We start from the raw sequence: 18,235 nt of genomic DNA, 5'->3' as shown, positions 1-18,235 counted from the left end.
TTTTTCCCCAAAATCCCCTTTTTTTTATTTTTTTTTTAATTTTTTTTTTTTTTTTTTTTTTTTTTTTTTTTTTTTTTTTTTAGATTTTGTTTGTTTATTTAGTTTGACCATTTCTAGTGGGTTACACCTGTCTGCATGAAAAGTACTGCAAATATAGTTTGAGTGACTGGTTGAAATTTGTGATTAGTTGAATGTGTATCTTTTTCTTGAAATAAATAAAGCAAGAAAGACAAAGTTTGACTATGACAACTTATTAAAAAAAGGTCAGTTCCTCCATGTGTAGGCCTGCTCAGAAATTTAATAAGACATAAACATTAAGTTATGTTAATTAACCAGCAAAAAAGAAACATATTTAGGAAGTAGAACTGAGTTTAACAAGTGACTACAAAACGCTCCTTTCACTGTGAATAAAATTGTAAAGGTTTCTTTACTGTAAAAAAAAAAATGTTCCAAAAACAGACAAAAATGATGTGAATCTGGTGAACTTCCAGTTTTATTAGCTTCACCGGTAGGAGGAGTGCTTCTAAGATGCAAATAAAAAAATCCCCCCCCCCCCAACAACCCGCCTTAAAAAAAAAAAAAAAAAAAAACCCAGAGAGGATTCCTGCCATCAGGATAAAGGCTGACCTTGTTTACTGCTCAGGCTCATCCTGGCGGACATCCACCCGTCTCCCACCCTCTCCTACGCCTTAGGAGACATTAATATAAGTAGGCATGCAAAGCTACGCACAGCAACATCTTCGCTCATGTGTGCAGAGAAATTCCCATCCGTGGTTCAAAAATGTAAATAAAAGAAATGGAAAGTGTGACAAAGCATAAGAAACGAAGAATCACGTATGGAGAGAGAAACCAAACCATATGGGGCAGTTTATGGCCTTGTCTTAGTAGGGGCTGGCTGGCCCATCCTCCTGGGGCTTTTAATAGAGAAGGTAATTGAGCTGGTGACATGTGTTCGCGACGCAAAACAAAGGGCATAAGAGACAAATGAACTCGCTATTTGCCCAGGGAAGTAGATCTGGCCCTTTCAGGGCAGGGAGTGTGGTGCGAGTGGGCCACTGAATAAAATGGCTGCGTGCCGCGCGGAGCCAAAGCGAGCAGATGCACTGGGTGAGGTGTGGGGGGTGAGGAGGGGGAAAGAATGGTAAACTGACAGCTTATGGACTCAGCTGGGGTTAACAGTTTAAGAGAAAAAATGGGAGCGAGTGGGCTGCTCACTTGACTTGCTAAAGAGCCCCTAGGAACCTGCAGCTGCCTGGGAAAGGGGGGCAGGTNTTTTCTTCCTGTTCACAATATTGCCCTACTGTATTTTAGTTTATTTTTAAAAAAAAAAAAAATCACGTTTTTTTTTTTTTTAGTTGGAACAGTTAGAACTGTAACTTTACTGCATTCACTGAAAATGTATCTGTGCAAGGACTCTCTGTCCCTTTGCAGGGACCTACGCTGATAGCGATCTTCACATCTGTAGAGCGCAGTGAAACCACATCTTTGTGAGCTACTTAACGTCACAGAGTTCATACATTGCCAGAGGGCTGTCATGGCTATTAAAAGCTATATTGAGAGGCTATCTAAATCGAGAATCTATTTGCAGAATTTTTTTATTTTTTTTTACATAGCCCCCTTTTGGCAAAATGTTGACAAAAATAGAAAGATGTCTTTGTGTATAAAGGCGACTGTGGGTGTCTCCGTGTGGAGCGGCAGGGGGAGGCGCTGGGGTGGTCCGGGGGTTGTTTTGGGGATGGACCACATGGCTAATGGTTGTAAAGAATGCGTAGCAACATCCCAAAACAACTTAACACCCGCATGTCTCAGAGGGAGTGACAGATTGCCGCGCTGTCAAGATTTAGACTTGCATGCATGCTCGTGTTTCTAACCTGAACTCGAGCTTCTGTCAGTTTGGCCCTCTGAGCCAGCTCCTCTCGCGTGTAGATGTCTGGGTAGTGCGTACGTTCAAAGGCCCTCTCCAGTTCCTCCAGCTGCTCTGCTGTGAAGGTCGTCCGACTGCGGCGCTGCTTCCTCTTCAACGGCAGGCCCGGCTCGGAGTCCACGTCTGAAGCCTCGTCCGAGTGGCTCGCTGGGATAGAAAGAAAAAAAAAAAGACGTTTTCAATTAATTTATAATATCAACACACACACACACACACACAGGCTAAGCCGTTGCAGTTTAATAAAACACCTATAACCATGCTGCTGGCATCCTGGCCATTAAAGTTTTTTGTGATCCTGAACTGCTCAACGCAAAATATAAATTGTCTAATGAAGATTATCTGTCAGTTTGCAATATATAACCATATGTTGCTGATTTAGCAGCACAGAGTTATAAGACTAACTTTATGAATTCTAAACTTTCTTTTTATTCAACAGCAAGAGTTTGTTTTAGAGATCTTAAAATCAATGACAAATTTAAGACTGATATAGCATAGCATCAACAAATCTAGTTGCAAAATATTCATTTTTTCCCCTGTTAAATTAATTTACAGAAGTAGTGTTGCTTAAATTTTAACATTTTTGTGTGTGTTTGATTTGCTTAAATAACATATTTGGGAGCATATCCTATATGTAAATAAATGATGTATTCATATATTAAATGAAATAAATTCAAAGCTCGTAAACTGGTTAAAAAATCTTAACTTAGGGAATATACAAAATTTCTTTCTTTCAATTGCAGATTGCTCACTTGATATAAAACAATTCATCCTTCAGAGCTGATGTTTCACAGATTTTCGGTTTTGAGTTGGACCGTGACTACTTCTACTGATGTAAATTTAATAGTTTCACGCAGCATACCAGCTGCTCCACAGCACGTCGCACAGAGCCACTCTAGGTTGTGTCCTCCTGATTTCTTAAACTCCTCAGTGGTTCCCCGGGGGATCAAAAGCAAAAGCCTGCTTGAACATGGATTAAAGAGGACAAGATCCCTCCGGGGCATCAATCGCCTGGGACACTGTGTCTCTTCTAGTCTTAGCCATGCTGTGTGTTAGGCTGATATTCAGCAGCACAGGAAAGGCAGCCCGTTGCAGGTGCTTCCTAATCTGCTCGCTCAGGTCAAGAGAAACTGACTGAGCTAACATGGGAGGTGCAGAAGAGGAGGAGCATTATTGAACTTTGGAAACGATATCAGAAATTGATGTTTCTGAATTTGTGTGGATTTTCACATTTATTAAAAAAAAAACAAACTACAAAGCCCTAAAAATGATCATGATCACCAGCAATCTTATCCTTCATTTTCTCCATCAAAAACATGAATCTGCTGACTCTGGATTGCTAGTTGTCACTCGGTGGATCCTGAGTTAAAATCCACTCCTAAATCAACGCCAGTGAGAAAATCATCATGAGGGATCCCGCCACATTTTTGACGCAATAAACTGTGACGAAATAAAATGCTCAAAAGCAAAAAGACAGGTGAGTGCAAGAGAAATACTGGTCTGTCTCAGACTCTTTCTTATTCATCTTAGGCTTTAATTAAAAAAGTGCCAAGTCAGACATTGAAGGGGGGCTGGGAGAGGGGGACAGTGATCTCCCCTTGGCTCTGGAGCCTCTGCAAGGAAGGCAGGAAGTCTTTGCACCGGTTGCCAGTGTGTGTCTGACCAGGCATTACACACAGATTTGGCCTCTGGGAATGCTGTTAGTCAAAGGCCTGCTGGCAAAAAAAAAAAAAAAAAAGAAAAAAAAAAAGAAATGATCCTGACTCTGAGACAAGCTCATTATTAGATCTAAACCAGATTGAGGTGCCAGGCTAACACACGCAAACTCAAGCAAGCTGCTTTATTTAGCCAATTTTATCATTTATAAAATATACTTCCTTGCTGTTTAGTGAAGGAAAGCTTAGAAAACTTTGAAGGCAACAGTTATCCATTTGCTCTCTCTGCTTACCATAGGGTTACCCCCACAGCCCTTTTTACCTTTTACCATTTCCTCTTTTTCCCTTCCTGTTTTTATTTGTCTTTGACTATTCCGTAATGGCAAATGACAGCGATCCTTTTGTCATCCTCTGCTTGCTCTTTTGTCTTTTTCTGTCTTCTTCTTCACCCACTTTTCTCCTTTATTTTTGGGGAGTGATGTGGCCAGGCCATTGTATCCCAGTGGGGAAAAGCCTGTGGCAGGGCTCTATTGGACCGATTACCACGCTCCATCTGTAGGAGCCATCAGGGACGCCCGGGACCTTATTCAGGGGCCTGTCACCTGCACAGCAGGGGACCAGGGGGGAGGTGGGAAGAAGGGTAAGTTGGGGGCTGGAGTAGGGGAATGAGGAGTAGGAGGAGAAAAAAGGGGGCACAAAAGGGTCCAGAGAAGGGCCATTGGGGCTGTGGAGGGGCACAGCAGGGGAGCACCCCTATATTCCCTTCTTCCACGGCCCGAGGGGCACAAAGCTGGGGGATGGGAAGTCAAAGGGGTTGACATGGAGAGGAGAAGGAAAGCTGAAAGCACCTGAAGAAGATGCTGGGGTTGAGGGAGGAGGGTGCACAGCGAATGAGGGGTGGGGGGAGGCAGTGATTGTTAAAAAAAGAAAAAAAAAAGAAAATAGGACCTGTCTTTTTTCACCTCAGCCATTCACATCACTCGTCTCTTCCTGGATTCACCCATTGCTATACATCCGCATCTGAGGCACTGTCAAACACTGTTCTAAGTCTGCCTGGGAATGATTTAAGCCAAGCTGATGCTGGAGCAGACTTGTTCCCACACATTCCACACAACAATGACAGGAGATAATACTGGCCATATAACGGGAAAGTATCAGCGTTGTTACTCGAATTCCTCAATCAAGTTCTGTGCAACAGATAAAGCAACAAGGGGCCTGTCCCTGTCTGCACCAGAGGACATGTGTAAGATCCCACACAGCATAAGTGCCTTTGGACAGTTGGCTTTCTCCGGCACAGCAGCTAATACTTGGAATACAGTAACCCAAAGAACAGCACTATTTCCCTTTAATTGGTTGGTAATTAATCTCCACACATGGTTTAGCTCAAACCTCGTTTAGGACGTTATTTGTCGGAATGTTGCAACTTAAACTCTGGATTAACGCAAGGCCCAATTTTAAGCTGCACTATTTTTATCTTTACATGTTGCCACTTATTAATGTAAAAGAAGTAACATTCACTTCCATCGCAACCCAGATAACACATACTTGTTTATTTTATATCACCTTATTACCCGAGACCAGTCGATACATTTTTGACCATATTTTAGGTATTAATTCATTGATGGCGCATAGCTTTTGTCAGCTTGCTCGGTCAGTGCAAAGCTGAGGGTTTTTGGACAGACTGTCAAAGGCGGAAAGTTGCAGAGCAACTTCAAGTTGTGGCAGCGACCTCTTCATGTCAGGGGGAAATAGTTTTATCACTCGTGCCCTCCTGTTTGGGTGTTATGGAAAAGGTCCTCTGTTAGTGTCAGTGAGGGGCTCTTTTCCATGTGTGACACTTATATGTAGGAAAACTTTACTGAAAATCCAACAGCAGTGGAGAGTGTTGGTTATTTCAACAGCAAACTAAAAATCAACTTGCTTAGATGAATTTATAGTTGAAATTTAGTCATTTAGAATATATTGATATTTCATTATTTTACATGGGTTTTTCTAATTTTACACTTTGTCCAATCTCTTTTGATTATATTGCATTTACAATTATTTTTTACTTTTCTGATTGTTTTGTTCATTCACTTACATTTGATAGTTCAGAATTTTTCATTATGTTTCTTCACTACATGATAATGTTTCCTCAATATACCATCTTTCGTAATTGCTCTTAAATGTGTTCAGTTTTTTTTTTAGATTTTGTTTGTTTATTTAGTTTGACCATTTCTAGTGGGTTACACCTGTCTGCATGAAAAGTACTGCAAATATAGTTTGAGTGACTGGTTGAAATTTGTGATTAGTTGAATGTGTATCTTTTTCTTGAAATAAATAAAGCAAGAAAGACAAAGTTTGACTATGACAACTTATTAAAAAAAGGTCAGTTCCTCCATGTGTAGGCCTGCTCAGAAATTTAATAAGACATAAACATTAAGTTATGTTAATTAACCAGCAAAAAAGAAACATATTTAGGAAGTAGAACTGAGTTTAACAAGTGACTACAAAACGCTCCTTTCACTGTGAATAAAATTGTAAAGGTTTCTTTACTGTAAAAAAAAAAATGTTCCAAAAACAGACAAAAATGATGTGAATCTGGTGAACTTCCAGTTTTATTAGCTTCACCGGTAGGAGGAGTGCTTCTAAGATGCAAATAAAAAAATCCCCCCCCCCCCAACAACCCGCCTTGAAAAAAAAAAAAAAAACCCAGAGAGGATTCCTGCCATCAGGATAAAGGCTGACCTTGTTTACTGCTCAGGCTCATCCTGGCGGACATCCACCCGTCTCCCACCCTCTCCTACGCCTTAGGAGACATTAATATAAGTAGGCATGCAAAGCTACGCACAGCAACATCTTCGCTCATGTGTGCAGAGAAATTCCCATCCGTGGTTCAAAAATGTAAATAAAAGAAATGGAAAGTGTGACAAAGCATAAGAAACGAAGAATCACGTATGGAGAGAGAAACCAAACCATATGGGGCAGTTTATGGCCTTGTCTTAGTAGGGGCTGGCTGGCCCATCCTCCTGGGGCTTTTAATAGAGAAGGTAATTGAGCTGGTGACATGTGTTCGCGACGCAAAACAAAGGGCATAAGAGACAAATGAACTCGCTATTTGCCCAGGGAAGTAGATCTGGCCCTTTCAGGGCAGGGAGTGTGGTGCGAGTGGGCCACTGAATAAAATGGCTGCGTGCCGCGCGGAGCCAAAGCGAGCAGATGCACTGGGTGAGGTGTGGGGGGTGAGGAGGGGGAAAGAATGGTAAACTGACAGCTTATGGACTCAGCTGGGGTTAACAGTTTAAGAGAAAAAATGGGAGCGAGTGGGCTGCTCACTTGACTTGCTAAAGAGCCCCTAGGAACCTGCAGCTGCCTGGGAAGGGGGGGCGGGGGGGGGGGGGGGCGGGGGGGGGTTATAGAAATAAAAGGAGAGTGAGATGATGATGTGATGGACACAAAACAAAATTAAGCGAAAGAGCACAGGAGGTTGGCACTTAACGGACAAAGAAGGAGCTGGCGATATGAAGCTGAAGGATGTATCTCTGTCGAACGCCACGGCAGTGACAAGAAGCCGCGAATGGCACTGAGTGGCTATTATTTGCGCCCAGTGTGTGACGGTTATTATTCCGTTCCACCGCGGTGCAGTTAGGTGACAGTTTCACGGTGGCATTTCCACCCTCCGTGTGGAGACAAAGCGACTTGCGAAGCCCACACTGGGCCGCGAGCTAAAAAGGCCCGTCCACTGCACGTTCCAGCTCGACGGAGACTAACTAGCAAAGACAACAACCAAACCAAAGCAGCTTGTTTCAAGAAAATACGTTTTTGTTTAAAAGAAAAATAAAAAATCCAGGTGTTTTAAGGTACTCAAAGGGGCAGCGCAAGAGCCATCGCTTTGAAATCCTTACACAAGTTTTTGAGCTCAGATCTTTTCTAAACGTTATCCTAACCTCCAGTTCCTGGGGCCTGATAGTTGTAACAGTCAACTGACCCTAAGTTGGCCCCTGACCTTTTCACACAACTACACAGCACTGCAGCAAAAGCAGCCTCGCGCTGGCTCTTCAGACTAACTTCAACAGCATTCAGAGAAGAAAAAAAAAAACATACTTTCACTTTAAACACCATAAACTCAAGAGCATCTGTTTATTTTCTTGTTCTTTTTTTAAAAAATAATTCTCGAGTGGTGCAAACGCAGAGCTGCATCACACCAAACGTAGGGAAAAATGCCATCAATCAATCAGAAACAGGGTTCTGCTGGCACGTCCATAATGTGCGATGTCCAAGACGAAAGAGCTCCACAAAACCTGAGCCTGAACAAAGTTAAGTGATTGACAACACTGTCTGGCTTTACTCAATTAACCATCCCATTGTGCCCCTCTTTGCAAAGTCCCCATGCCCCCGACCCTTTTCTTCCTCACACCCCTTTATCCTCCCCATCACAGAGTTTTGCTTGGCTAATACTTGGAGGAAATAGAGAGCTCTTTTTTCTGTTGGGGCTCCTCTTCTTGACCTTCCATTGCTTGCTACTTCTCCTTTCAGTCACTTCGCAGTGTCTCTGGGGTTAGTTGGGGAGAATGCGAGGAGTACATCAGCGCCAAGGGGCCGGCTTGGGGCAGGACCCCAGCCCATTACTTCAAAGTTGGCCCGCATTCATTAATTGTCCTTTGAATTAATATTGGGGGGGATCACAATGTGGGTGCTAACAGAGAAAGAGGCTTTAATGAAGCATAGAGTCTGTATTCAGTTGCAGATCAGCCAGTGTGGATTTTTTCTTTCTTTCTGAAGAAAGAGAGTCTTGAGAATCATGCCAACGCAGAAGAAGAAAGTTCTGACTGCTTATACTTAGGAAGGCCGTCTCGTCGCCGTCCGTGCTTTTAGTATTTGTTCCCTTTCACGTTTTGTAACCTCACATAACCTTAAATATAATGTGGCATATAATTGTGAAGTGGAAAAAAGTTATGGTTTTTCAGTTTTCACCAAAGAAAAATACAAAAAGTGGAGAATGCGTTTGTATTCAGCTTCTTTACTTTGAAAAATCCAGTGTGACATGACATGACAAATAAAATATACCATCCCCCATGGTGACACACATGGTAGTGGCAGCATTATGCTGTGGATTGCTCTTCATCAAGAGGGGCAGGGAAGCTGTTCAGAGATGATAAGAAGACTGATGAAGCTAAACACACAAAAGTCCTTCAGAAAAATCTTCAATAGGGCGATAAAGACTCAAGACCGGAAAAGATGTTTGCTTTCAAGCATGACAACAACACCAAATTTGCAGCCAGAACTTTAAAGAATGTTTTTTTTCACCATATATTCGGGGTATTTTGCAAAGAAGATTTGCCAAAACAAATATCTAGATGGCAGAAAAATACCGTAAAACATGTCATAATCGGCTATAATTGCAGAAACAAGTGGTCTTACAAATCGATAATGCAAGTGAGCTGAATTTTCTCTGTTGTTGTGCATCTGTCTGGATTTCTGAACTACAGTTTGTTTTTCCCCAGCAGTCCAGCACAATAAACAAGCAATATAAACACTATTAATACAGGAAAAAGGACAATAAAGCCCTCATATAAATTGCTGCACTATCCAGCCCTCAGAGGAAAAAGGAGATGTGGCTGCAGCAGACATTCCTCTGGCTGCGTTTTGGGCCTTCACTCACATAAACTAAAAAAAAAAAAAAAAAAAAAAAAAAAAAAAATTCCACATATACCTCGATGATTACAGCTAAAGGATATTACCACACTATACTTTAAAAACAACTTTGTGTTATTTGAAGGCGTTTCATCTGGGTTTGTTTTCTTTTTTTCTTTTTTTTTTTTTACAGTGTTTAAGCCACAAACCTTTGAAGGTGGTATAGAAGTGGAAATCTTTTGCTTTCATATTTCTTCTCTCCTGGTTTTTGAACCGAAAACGTACACACACAAGAGCTCCAAAACTAGACATACGCTGCGGCGCGGATATTAACTCTCCGGTCCTTCTCACTTTCAAATAATATCCCTCATCCTAAACCCATGCCAAGATCCCAGGGAGCCTATATAGACCCAGTTTATTTACACAAACAAAGTCCCACTCAGCTCCTGTGACAAAAGCAGCTAAATCTTTCATGTTTTGTCAGCACTTGATTCCTCCTGTCCCTCTGGCTACTTGCCTGCCCCGGCACAATGGAGGCAGGAGAATGGCAGCAGATTGTTGGAATGCACCTCAATGAGACCAATTATTACATGTTGACTGCGTTCACCATGGCACATTTGAAAGAACTGGGCTCATTCACTCTGGCTCTGCAGGACTCCCTTTTAAAGAAAAGTTATCCCTTTGACTGTTTGTATTTCTGAGCTTTCTTTCCCCCCCCCGCCCCTCTTCCCTCCTTCTTTCTGTCTTTCGCCCTCCCTCCCTCCCGTCCGTCCTGTCATAAAAGATCCTGCAAGAGTGGCTGCCTTTCATGACTTTGGTTACTTTAATTAGTTAAATGAGGCTAAAGGCTAATGTGCTAACACTAATAAATAGAGGATGCCATCAATTAAATCAAGAACACTAGCAGGAGGAACAGCGATTTTGACACTGATTCATAATTAGAGAATAAAACGAAAATGAATAAATTCCTCATGAAGCGTATAAACAGAAAATAAGTCCTTAAATTCTGAGAAGGAATATTTGTTAATTTATTGTGCAAACATTAAAAAAAAAATAATAATTGTTCGCGTTACTGCAACAACAATGCTCCTGCAATTTGCTAAACTTTCTGATGCCACAGTGTCTTTGTCCCACAAACCTCAGCTCTCCTTTTCCCAGACAAATAAATCTAAATGAGTCAGCTTTGATCTTAGCACTTAATGGAAGGCCAACAATAGTAGTAGAGGAGAAAAGGGGCAGAGAGCAACAGGCCTCTCCCCACCACAACAATGGCCTCTGCAAACACCTACTTAATCAATATTTGGCCAGAAGACCCTCTCTCGGTCCCCAATCACCCCTTTCACATTCTAATGAAGTGCTATAAAAGAGAAAAAACAACTACTGCTTTCCACAAAGAGACACAACAATAAAATAGGGCTGATCTGGATTAGAGAAAGTGCTTGCATTTAGGATGATGCTGAGTAATTTTAGTTTTTTCTTTAAAAAAAAAAACAGATTAAATACACACAAAAAAAGTACACAACTAAGTTTTTTTTTTTTTTTACTGACATGTAAAGCTCAATGCTCATAGACTAAAACTAGACATTCTAACTTTGATTACTCTATTTTCATTCAGAATAATCAACTCGAGTTTTTAACCAAGTCAGTGGGGTTTGTCCCGCCACGGCTACGGGCTATAGAAGGGGTGGGAAGTGTCCCCCGTACTAAATGTGGGCGCCCAGGGCCAAAAGGAAAAAGGGGCGGACTTCAGTCTGAGATGAAAGTGCAGAGAAATAAAAGGGTTTGGATTTAATCTAGTGACGAGAACAGTTTCCCTGTGCTCGCTTGTTGAAGAAAAATAAAAAAATAAAAAATACAAAGCTACGTAAAAACGACTAAGTCAGTCAATATGGTTGTGGTCTATACTCTGCATGTTCCACCTGCATAATTATGGTCAAACTAAGTTTTCTTTGATTGCTTTAAACAAATCTTCAGCAATGTCTTTAAAGTGGAAATGTGTGCAAAGTAACATCGTCGCAAGCGAAAGTTAATTAATTATTAACTATATTGGATGTTTTATGTCCGGGTTTCCTTCTTAACAAACCTGCTGAGTCTCCAACAGGTTATAAATCAACAGGTGTTTGTCTAAAGGCCTGGCTTTAAAAAAAAAAAAAAAAAAAAAACTGTTAACAGTGACAGGAGGCTCAAAAGTGGCATTTCTTTGTGCAATCATGGCGCACTGGCTCCCTGAATAATTCATCGCTCATTGCGAGTTCATAATGTCTCCTCTCACCCCCTTTTTGTCAGTGTATCTCTTTTTTCACCCTCTTTCTTTTCTCTCCTCATTATTTAAAAAAAAAAAAAAAAAAAAAAAAAACCCCTGGTTTTTTTTTTTTTTTTTTTTTTTTGTACGGCTTGCTGGAGTTTGGCTTTTGTGCGCGTCAAACTGAGGTGTGAGACTCAATGGACTCTCCGCGCTTTGTTCAGTGAAGTTCATCCTTAAGTGTCCGATTAAGTGAAAAAAAAACTTTCTCAGGCTTGGAAGCTAAACAAATGTTTGATTTTTTTTTTTTTTTTTTTTTAAAGCTCGTCTGAAAAGTTTTTTTCTTCTTCTTTTTGAGGTCAGTGCATGCGTAAACTGCTTCAAACTTTAAACGTTACACTTTTAAATAGTCTAAAAAGCTATAAACAGGAAGAAAATTATTATTATTATTATTATTATTATTATTATTATTATTATTATTATTGAAACCTGATTTCCACAGTCTTCTGTTTTGCTTTCAGTGGTTTGGATGATTACAGTGTAAAAAGTCGGACTCACATCTGTCTCCCAGGATGCCATCGATGCTGTGTTTAGTCCGGGGCTCGCTCTCCTCCAGCGTCCTCTTCACCATCTCATCGTCCTCCTCCTCGTCCTCACCAACTCCGCCAAACTTAGAGCGCATGACGCGGCTGATGGCGCTCACTGAGAAACAGAGACCAAACCAATACTGCTCAATAAATTCAAACAAAATGTCAGCTTTTTTTTTTTTTTCTTAAATGTATTTTGTGGTTAATAAAATATTAGGTCTATACCTGAGGGAACATTGTTCCTGTCGCAGATTCCGTCTTTCAGTAGTTTGTCCCTGATTTCCCAGCTGAACATGCCGGGATTCTCTCTCTTGTACTCCTCGATCTTCTTGTCCACTTCTGGGGAGGCACTTTGCTTCGTAGAGACAACCAGGACAAGTCATGTTAGTTAAATAAATAAAGTGCTACGGCTTGGCAGAAAACACAAAAGTCACAAAATGCAAGAAATTTACAGCAACAGTGTATAAATATCCACAGAACTTGACGCCCCATGAATATGTTTGTTGTTAAAAATATAAAAAGGACAGCAGATGATCACGTTTACCTTGTCGTGTTCTAAGCAAATAACATAAAGCAGATATAAATATAAACTTTTTTTTAGCTTGACCTCTCGGTAGATCTATATTTTACTTTTACTTTGAGAGAGAACAAATCAAAAGTTTTAAACAGACTTTGTTGTTACGTATTTTGACAACACTAAAGATCAATCTGGGTTTTTTTTTACAACGCATGTTTGGAGGGGGAAAAAATATTAAAAAGAGGACATGAATAAAAACGAATTGCTAAACTTCTTTTTTGACCTTCATGGAAAAGCTGCAGCGACTGCGCTTAACTCCTGCTGGTAGTTTCTGAACATCTCAGAAAGTTGAGGAGTATGGAAACTAAATCCTTATAATGAACACGTTACAGCTGTACGATCATATGCGCCATACCTTTGGTTTGCTGCCTCCGATTGCTCCCGGCCTGATCGAGCCCGTCTCCTGGTACCGGCAGAGAATTTTGGAGACGCAACCGTGGGACACCCTCAGCTGCCGGGAGATGACGCACGGCCGGACTCCGTGGTGGGCCATCTCTACGATTTTGTGGCGGATGTGGTTGGGGAGTGGTCTGCCGTTTATGAAGACTCCTCCGAGCTGGTTGACGCGACCCTGTCCTAACGGAGTGGAAACTGGACAGGGAGCGCTTTTATTCAGCCGGGTACTGTCTGTTTCCAAATAACACATAATTTATAATCCAACATTGCAGGAGGTCATTTCAAAATGATCTATGTTAATATTTTAAAACTTGCAAGACTGCATACTTAAAATGTAAAAAAAAAACTGGACATCTACTTAGAAAAAACAAATCTTACTTTCTGTCTTACTAAGGATAGTCTACTTGCTTCACATAATTTTGAAAACAGACATACTTGAAATTAAATTAGTTGTAAATTGCGTAATAAATGTCGGTTAAATTTTGAAATCTTTACTTTTTCTCGAAAATGTGCCGCTGTTCATTTTTAAAATTTTTTGGTTTACAAAATTCTTCTCTATTTTTTTTATCTAACATAGTCATTTTTCAAGAGTAAATATTTCAACAAAATCGAGTTTAACAAAGTTTGCCTACGTTTCTGCTTTTTTTTTTTTTTTTTTTTTTTGTCATGTCCACCCGCAACTGGTGGTGGATTCTTACCTTCCAACGAGTATCCTCCACGCGGGTAGTTCTGGTGAGGAGTCGGTCTCATCATTCTCGGTAAACCACCTGCCAGCGCCGTCATATTCCCTCCGATCTCTGTCACCTGGATAAGCTGTCTGCGATGCGCCTTTCTTTCTTTTTCTTTTTTTTTTCTTTTTTTTTTTTTTTAATACAGTAATTACCTTTTGTCAGTTTTGTTTCATTTACCCTTTGCCGTCGTCTGGATTCCTGAGTAACAGGTTGCCACAGTTGAGGAAGAAAAGTGAACCCGGGGACTCAAAGATGTTGCCTAATGTTATCCCAACGGGGAGAGTTTGGAATCGACACTCCGGGTTTTCGGACGGGTTCCTCGGAGGATAAGAAAGATGCTCTGAGAGGATGGATGATGGTCAAAGATTTTTATCTGTGGACACTATACCCTCTGACTCCCAGCTGGGCGCAATGATTGGTTCGGGACCCGGACATTAGGAAGTAGGAGGAGCTCTGTGATTGGACAGAAAGAGGCTGAAGTTGTGGTTGATTTGACCTCATGAGGTCAACTTGTGGGAGTCTTTGCTTTAAAGTTTTCACATACAGTAAATGTTTTCAATAATGCAAGCATGTGTATATTAAGGTGGAGTATGCCCCATGCCTCCAACCCCATGCCTTGACACTTAACTCAGGTGGTGAGTGAAACATTCAGCTGACAAATGGGACACTCCATTCCAAAGCAGAAACATCACTAGTTCTGAACTCTGATATGCTAACATATGCACATTAGTGTCTTTCTACACATGTTAACCGGTTAGCAATCCTGCAGTAAACATTAGTCGTATGCTTGTTAAGGAACAAGAAAATAATCCCACAAGTACCTTAGAGGGGGGGGGGAATACATCTACTTTACTCATTTTAAAATGTATATAGATTTCGCAACTGTTTTACCAGCATGCTGACACAAAACGTGCAATACCATATTTTTGAGTTTTACACAACGACATAGTTTTCAAAAACATCTCATAAATCCTGATTATTAATAGAACTGCACTTACTTCTAAATGTTATGTGTTTCATTTTCCAAATACATGAAAAAGACAATAAAATGACAATCTTTCAAAATACTAGCCATAAAACAACCATTAGTCTAACTTGTAGGATGTTTACGCCAAAATGTTAAAAACTTTGTAAATTAATTAATTTATTAATTTATGTATTTATTTGTTTATTTACACATTTTTTGTGAGAAATACCTGGATACACAAAACAAGATATTACACATTGTAACATATGGTATGCTGCGATATCTGCGTAATTTAAGTCAAGAAATATGACAGATTTTTTTTTTTAGAACGGAAGAACTGAAAAAGTTCTGAACAAAACACATCATTATGCATCAATCCATCAAAAGATAGATAGATAGATAGATAGATAGATAGATAGATAGATAGATAGATAGATAGATAGATAGATAGATAGATAGATAGATAGATAGACTACTTAATAAACCACTGTTCGCAGTGAGTTTCTATCAAACACCTACAACATGAGCATGTTCATAACAACACTGAAAAGTCCAACAACGACAATCAGACAATCATCTGTATTCGTTGTCCGAAGGGAACCACCTGATGAGCGCAAACTAAAGCGTCCACAATGGAGGTGATTGCAGAACTACAAGGTGCGGACACCGCTGAGTTTAAGCGTGGAGAAGAGGATCCGCTCTCCTCCACGAGTTCCACCTCAGCCCACGTCGGAAAAGCTCCGCGTGGTCTCTCGCAGCGGTAGCGCTGATTTAACAAAGGGCGCTGCAGCAAAGCCGTGGTTGGCCCACACGGCGGTGGAACACATCCGTGCAAAATGTCGCAACTGCTGACACACTGGACCACATGAGGGATCACTTGACTTTTCTGAAGCTCGGAGAGATGTGATAATTGCAATAATTAGGCGTGTTTAATAGACCGACGCTTCTTCTTCTTTTTTTCCCCTCGTTCTTTTGTCCCTCAAGGAAAAGCTCTGTCCCGATTTTTTTTTTTTTTTTGCATTCCCTTGTTCTGCGTCCCATGAATGGCTTGATCATTTTGTGTCCAGAATAAACAAACAAAACTTATATACCTTACAATACTCAATATGTAACACGCTTGCTACAATCAGAATATTTCCTTTCAAACAGGCCAACAAACAACACCAAGGGAGGGATTTTATGAAGATGTAAAGTAAAATAAGTCAACATCACGCTCTTTTTGTGGCACAGAGGTTTTAAAATGGTATTTTAATCCATATTCTCTCACACTGCACTTTAACTCCCAAGACACTGGGCAGTAAAAAAATGATGGCGTGGACACAAAAAAAAAAAAACGTGGAAACATTATACCTCTATAAAAGCAAGAATGGGGGCCATAGAGAGTTATCATAGTAAAGTTTGACTATCATGAAAAGGATATTGGATCTACCGTGCCAAATCAATTAGAGTGGGGAGCTGGGTCAGAAATGTGCAGCGCCGGTGGACAAGCTACGTCAGAAACAAGCCACAAAAAAAAAAAAAAAATGTTTCTGAGGAGGAATAGCATGTTGCAGTGTGTACAAGTAGCAACTCAGGGATCCAGAGGCTACATTTCTAAATCAATCAAATCAATAACACACAGTATTTCTCCATGTCTCCATTAAATGAAATGTTACCTTTATTTCGAAAAGTTTGTATCTGTTGGCTATACTCCTAACTTTGCGTTTTCTCATCAGATTTACAAGACTGGATAACATCAGAAACTAAAAAAAAAAAAAAAAAAGAAAAAACCCAAAGCATTTTTGAAAAACAAAAAACAACTTTTATTTGAATGCATTTATTTAATACGGACTTTGAGAGAAATTCTTTATTAATATCAGTGACACAGTTACTGGTATACAGGCTGCTATTAGTTTTACATTGCCGCATTTTGGCAGAAGGATAGCTGGTCTTCTCCTGCTCTGCATGTTTCAGCAGACAAAGCAATTTGACCTTTCCTCTTTGCACAGCGTCTCTAGATCATCCAGTTCTGGGTTGTCTCTTATGATCTGTTATCTTAGGTCATCCCAAAGGTTTGGGATCTGGGAACCGAGATGGTCATGGAAAAATTGATTTTGTGTCAGTTGAACCATTACCATGTTGATTTGGCCATATGTTTTGGATCCTGCAGAACCAAATTGCAAGCACTCTAACAAGGTCCTGTTTTATGCTCTCTTCTCTTCAGCTCACCATACAGATTATTATTTTTGTGTTTTAAATTGATCGTTGATTTATTGGGTTGATATTGTGTCTGGTGAACAGTTTCCTTGTTGTTATGGCCACGTGTTTCTGATCATTAATGCATCGAATCACTGGATTATGACCAGTTAAAATTTTTTAGGGGAGTACACCAACATTTTATGAAGAAGTTGCCTGATATTTCATTATGCTATGAAATACGAAAGAGATCCAGCCTACATTATCCTCATCTGGCCAACGCAAAAACATTATAGTGAAGATCTTAGAAAAGTTTAACCAACTCCACATGTTTACATTTGTGATAGTAGGATAGACAAAGCTTATATCGGGTATTTCTCAAATAATCATTTGGTATGCTAATGTGAAGAGTTGATGATCCCAAGTTGTCACTATTTGTTGATGTTTTATTGAGCTTTAGAGTTGTTTTGACCTTGGATATCATCCTGATGATCTGTTTGAAATTGCAAGACAAGTGTGGGTCCTAAAAAATACTAAACTACATTTACCTCTGAAAGCCGTAACTTTCATTCATATTATAAATTTGTTTCATTTAGACATAGCTCTGAGTTTGTGAAACTGGCAGCTGATTGTAAAACAGCATGCACTTAACCTTTATTGGCCCTGTAAATGAAGAAGCCACTGCTGTGTAAGGAGGCCCTTAATAGTGCATCATCACTGAAGTTTCTGTTCTGAAATAATGACTATTGGTTCAGGATTTGGATAATGGACAATTATTGCAAGCTCTTGTTGTTTTTTTGTTTTTTTTGTTTGTTTGTTTGTCCTTTTTTTCTTTGCTTAGATTATTTTTTCTTTATATGTCTGATGATATGTCAAATATCATGTGCTATTGAAACTATAGTAGAAGCTTTGGATAAAGCAGTTTAATCTGCTGTACTGTACTATAATACCTTCTTTTCTTAAGTAGGACAGAACTGATCGTTTTCTGTAAGATTTAAATATTTGTCAATCAAGGAACAAATTGTATTATGACATGCTGGAATTATGAACCACACATTTTAAACTTAAAAGGTTAAGCTAATTTAGCCTACAGTTTTACAGCATGGAAAATAAAAGGTTTGTGATTCATTTCTATTTCCAAAAATAAATAAATTCTGCTTAAGATCGTATTTACATTAATAAGCAGTGATGATCAAAATGGAGTTCAGGAATGACATAAATTAAATAAGGGCAGCTAATTTAATTGTATTCACATGCATGTTTTAAAGTGTAGCTGCTCAGAAAGAGCCTAATTGTACTCCACTCTGCAAGAGAGTATAATGGCGGAAAAATATACATTATCTGAAAGATCAAGTCATCAATTAAGATAAA

General features: G+C 39.9%; 1 protein-coding gene across 1 annotated transcript in view; it reads right to left on the bottom strand.

Annotated features, from left to right (window-relative positions):
* pax3a (paired box 3a) overlaps positions 1-14,810 on the bottom strand; it is a 26,303-nt gene extending 11,493 nt beyond the window's left edge. The window contains exons 1-5 of the mRNA XM_015056471.1: positions 13,690-14,810; positions 12,951-13,186; positions 12,244-12,373; positions 11,990-12,133; positions 1,872-2,071 (exon numbers count right to left, since the gene is read on the bottom strand). Of these exons, the coding sequence (XP_014911957.1) occupies positions 1,872-2,071; positions 11,990-12,133; positions 12,244-12,373; positions 12,951-13,186; positions 13,690-13,774 (795 nt within the window). The 5' untranslated portion in view covers positions 13,775-14,810. The remainder of the gene's footprint in view (positions 1-1,871; positions 2,072-11,989; positions 12,134-12,243; positions 12,374-12,950; positions 13,187-13,689) is intronic.
* Positions 14,811-18,235: the final 3,425 nt, after the last annotated feature.

This window comes from Poecilia latipinna, unplaced genomic scaffold, assembly GCF_001443285.1.
Source record: "Poecilia latipinna isolate Pla-1442-1.1 unplaced genomic scaffold, P_latipinna-1.0 Scaffold1385, whole genome shotgun sequence".
NCBI classification, from domain to species: domain Eukaryota; kingdom Metazoa; phylum Chordata; class Actinopteri; order Cyprinodontiformes; family Poeciliidae; genus Poecilia; species Poecilia latipinna.
The sequence above is the reverse complement of the archived record's forward strand: the minus strand, read 5'-3'. Positions and strand labels throughout refer to the sequence as shown.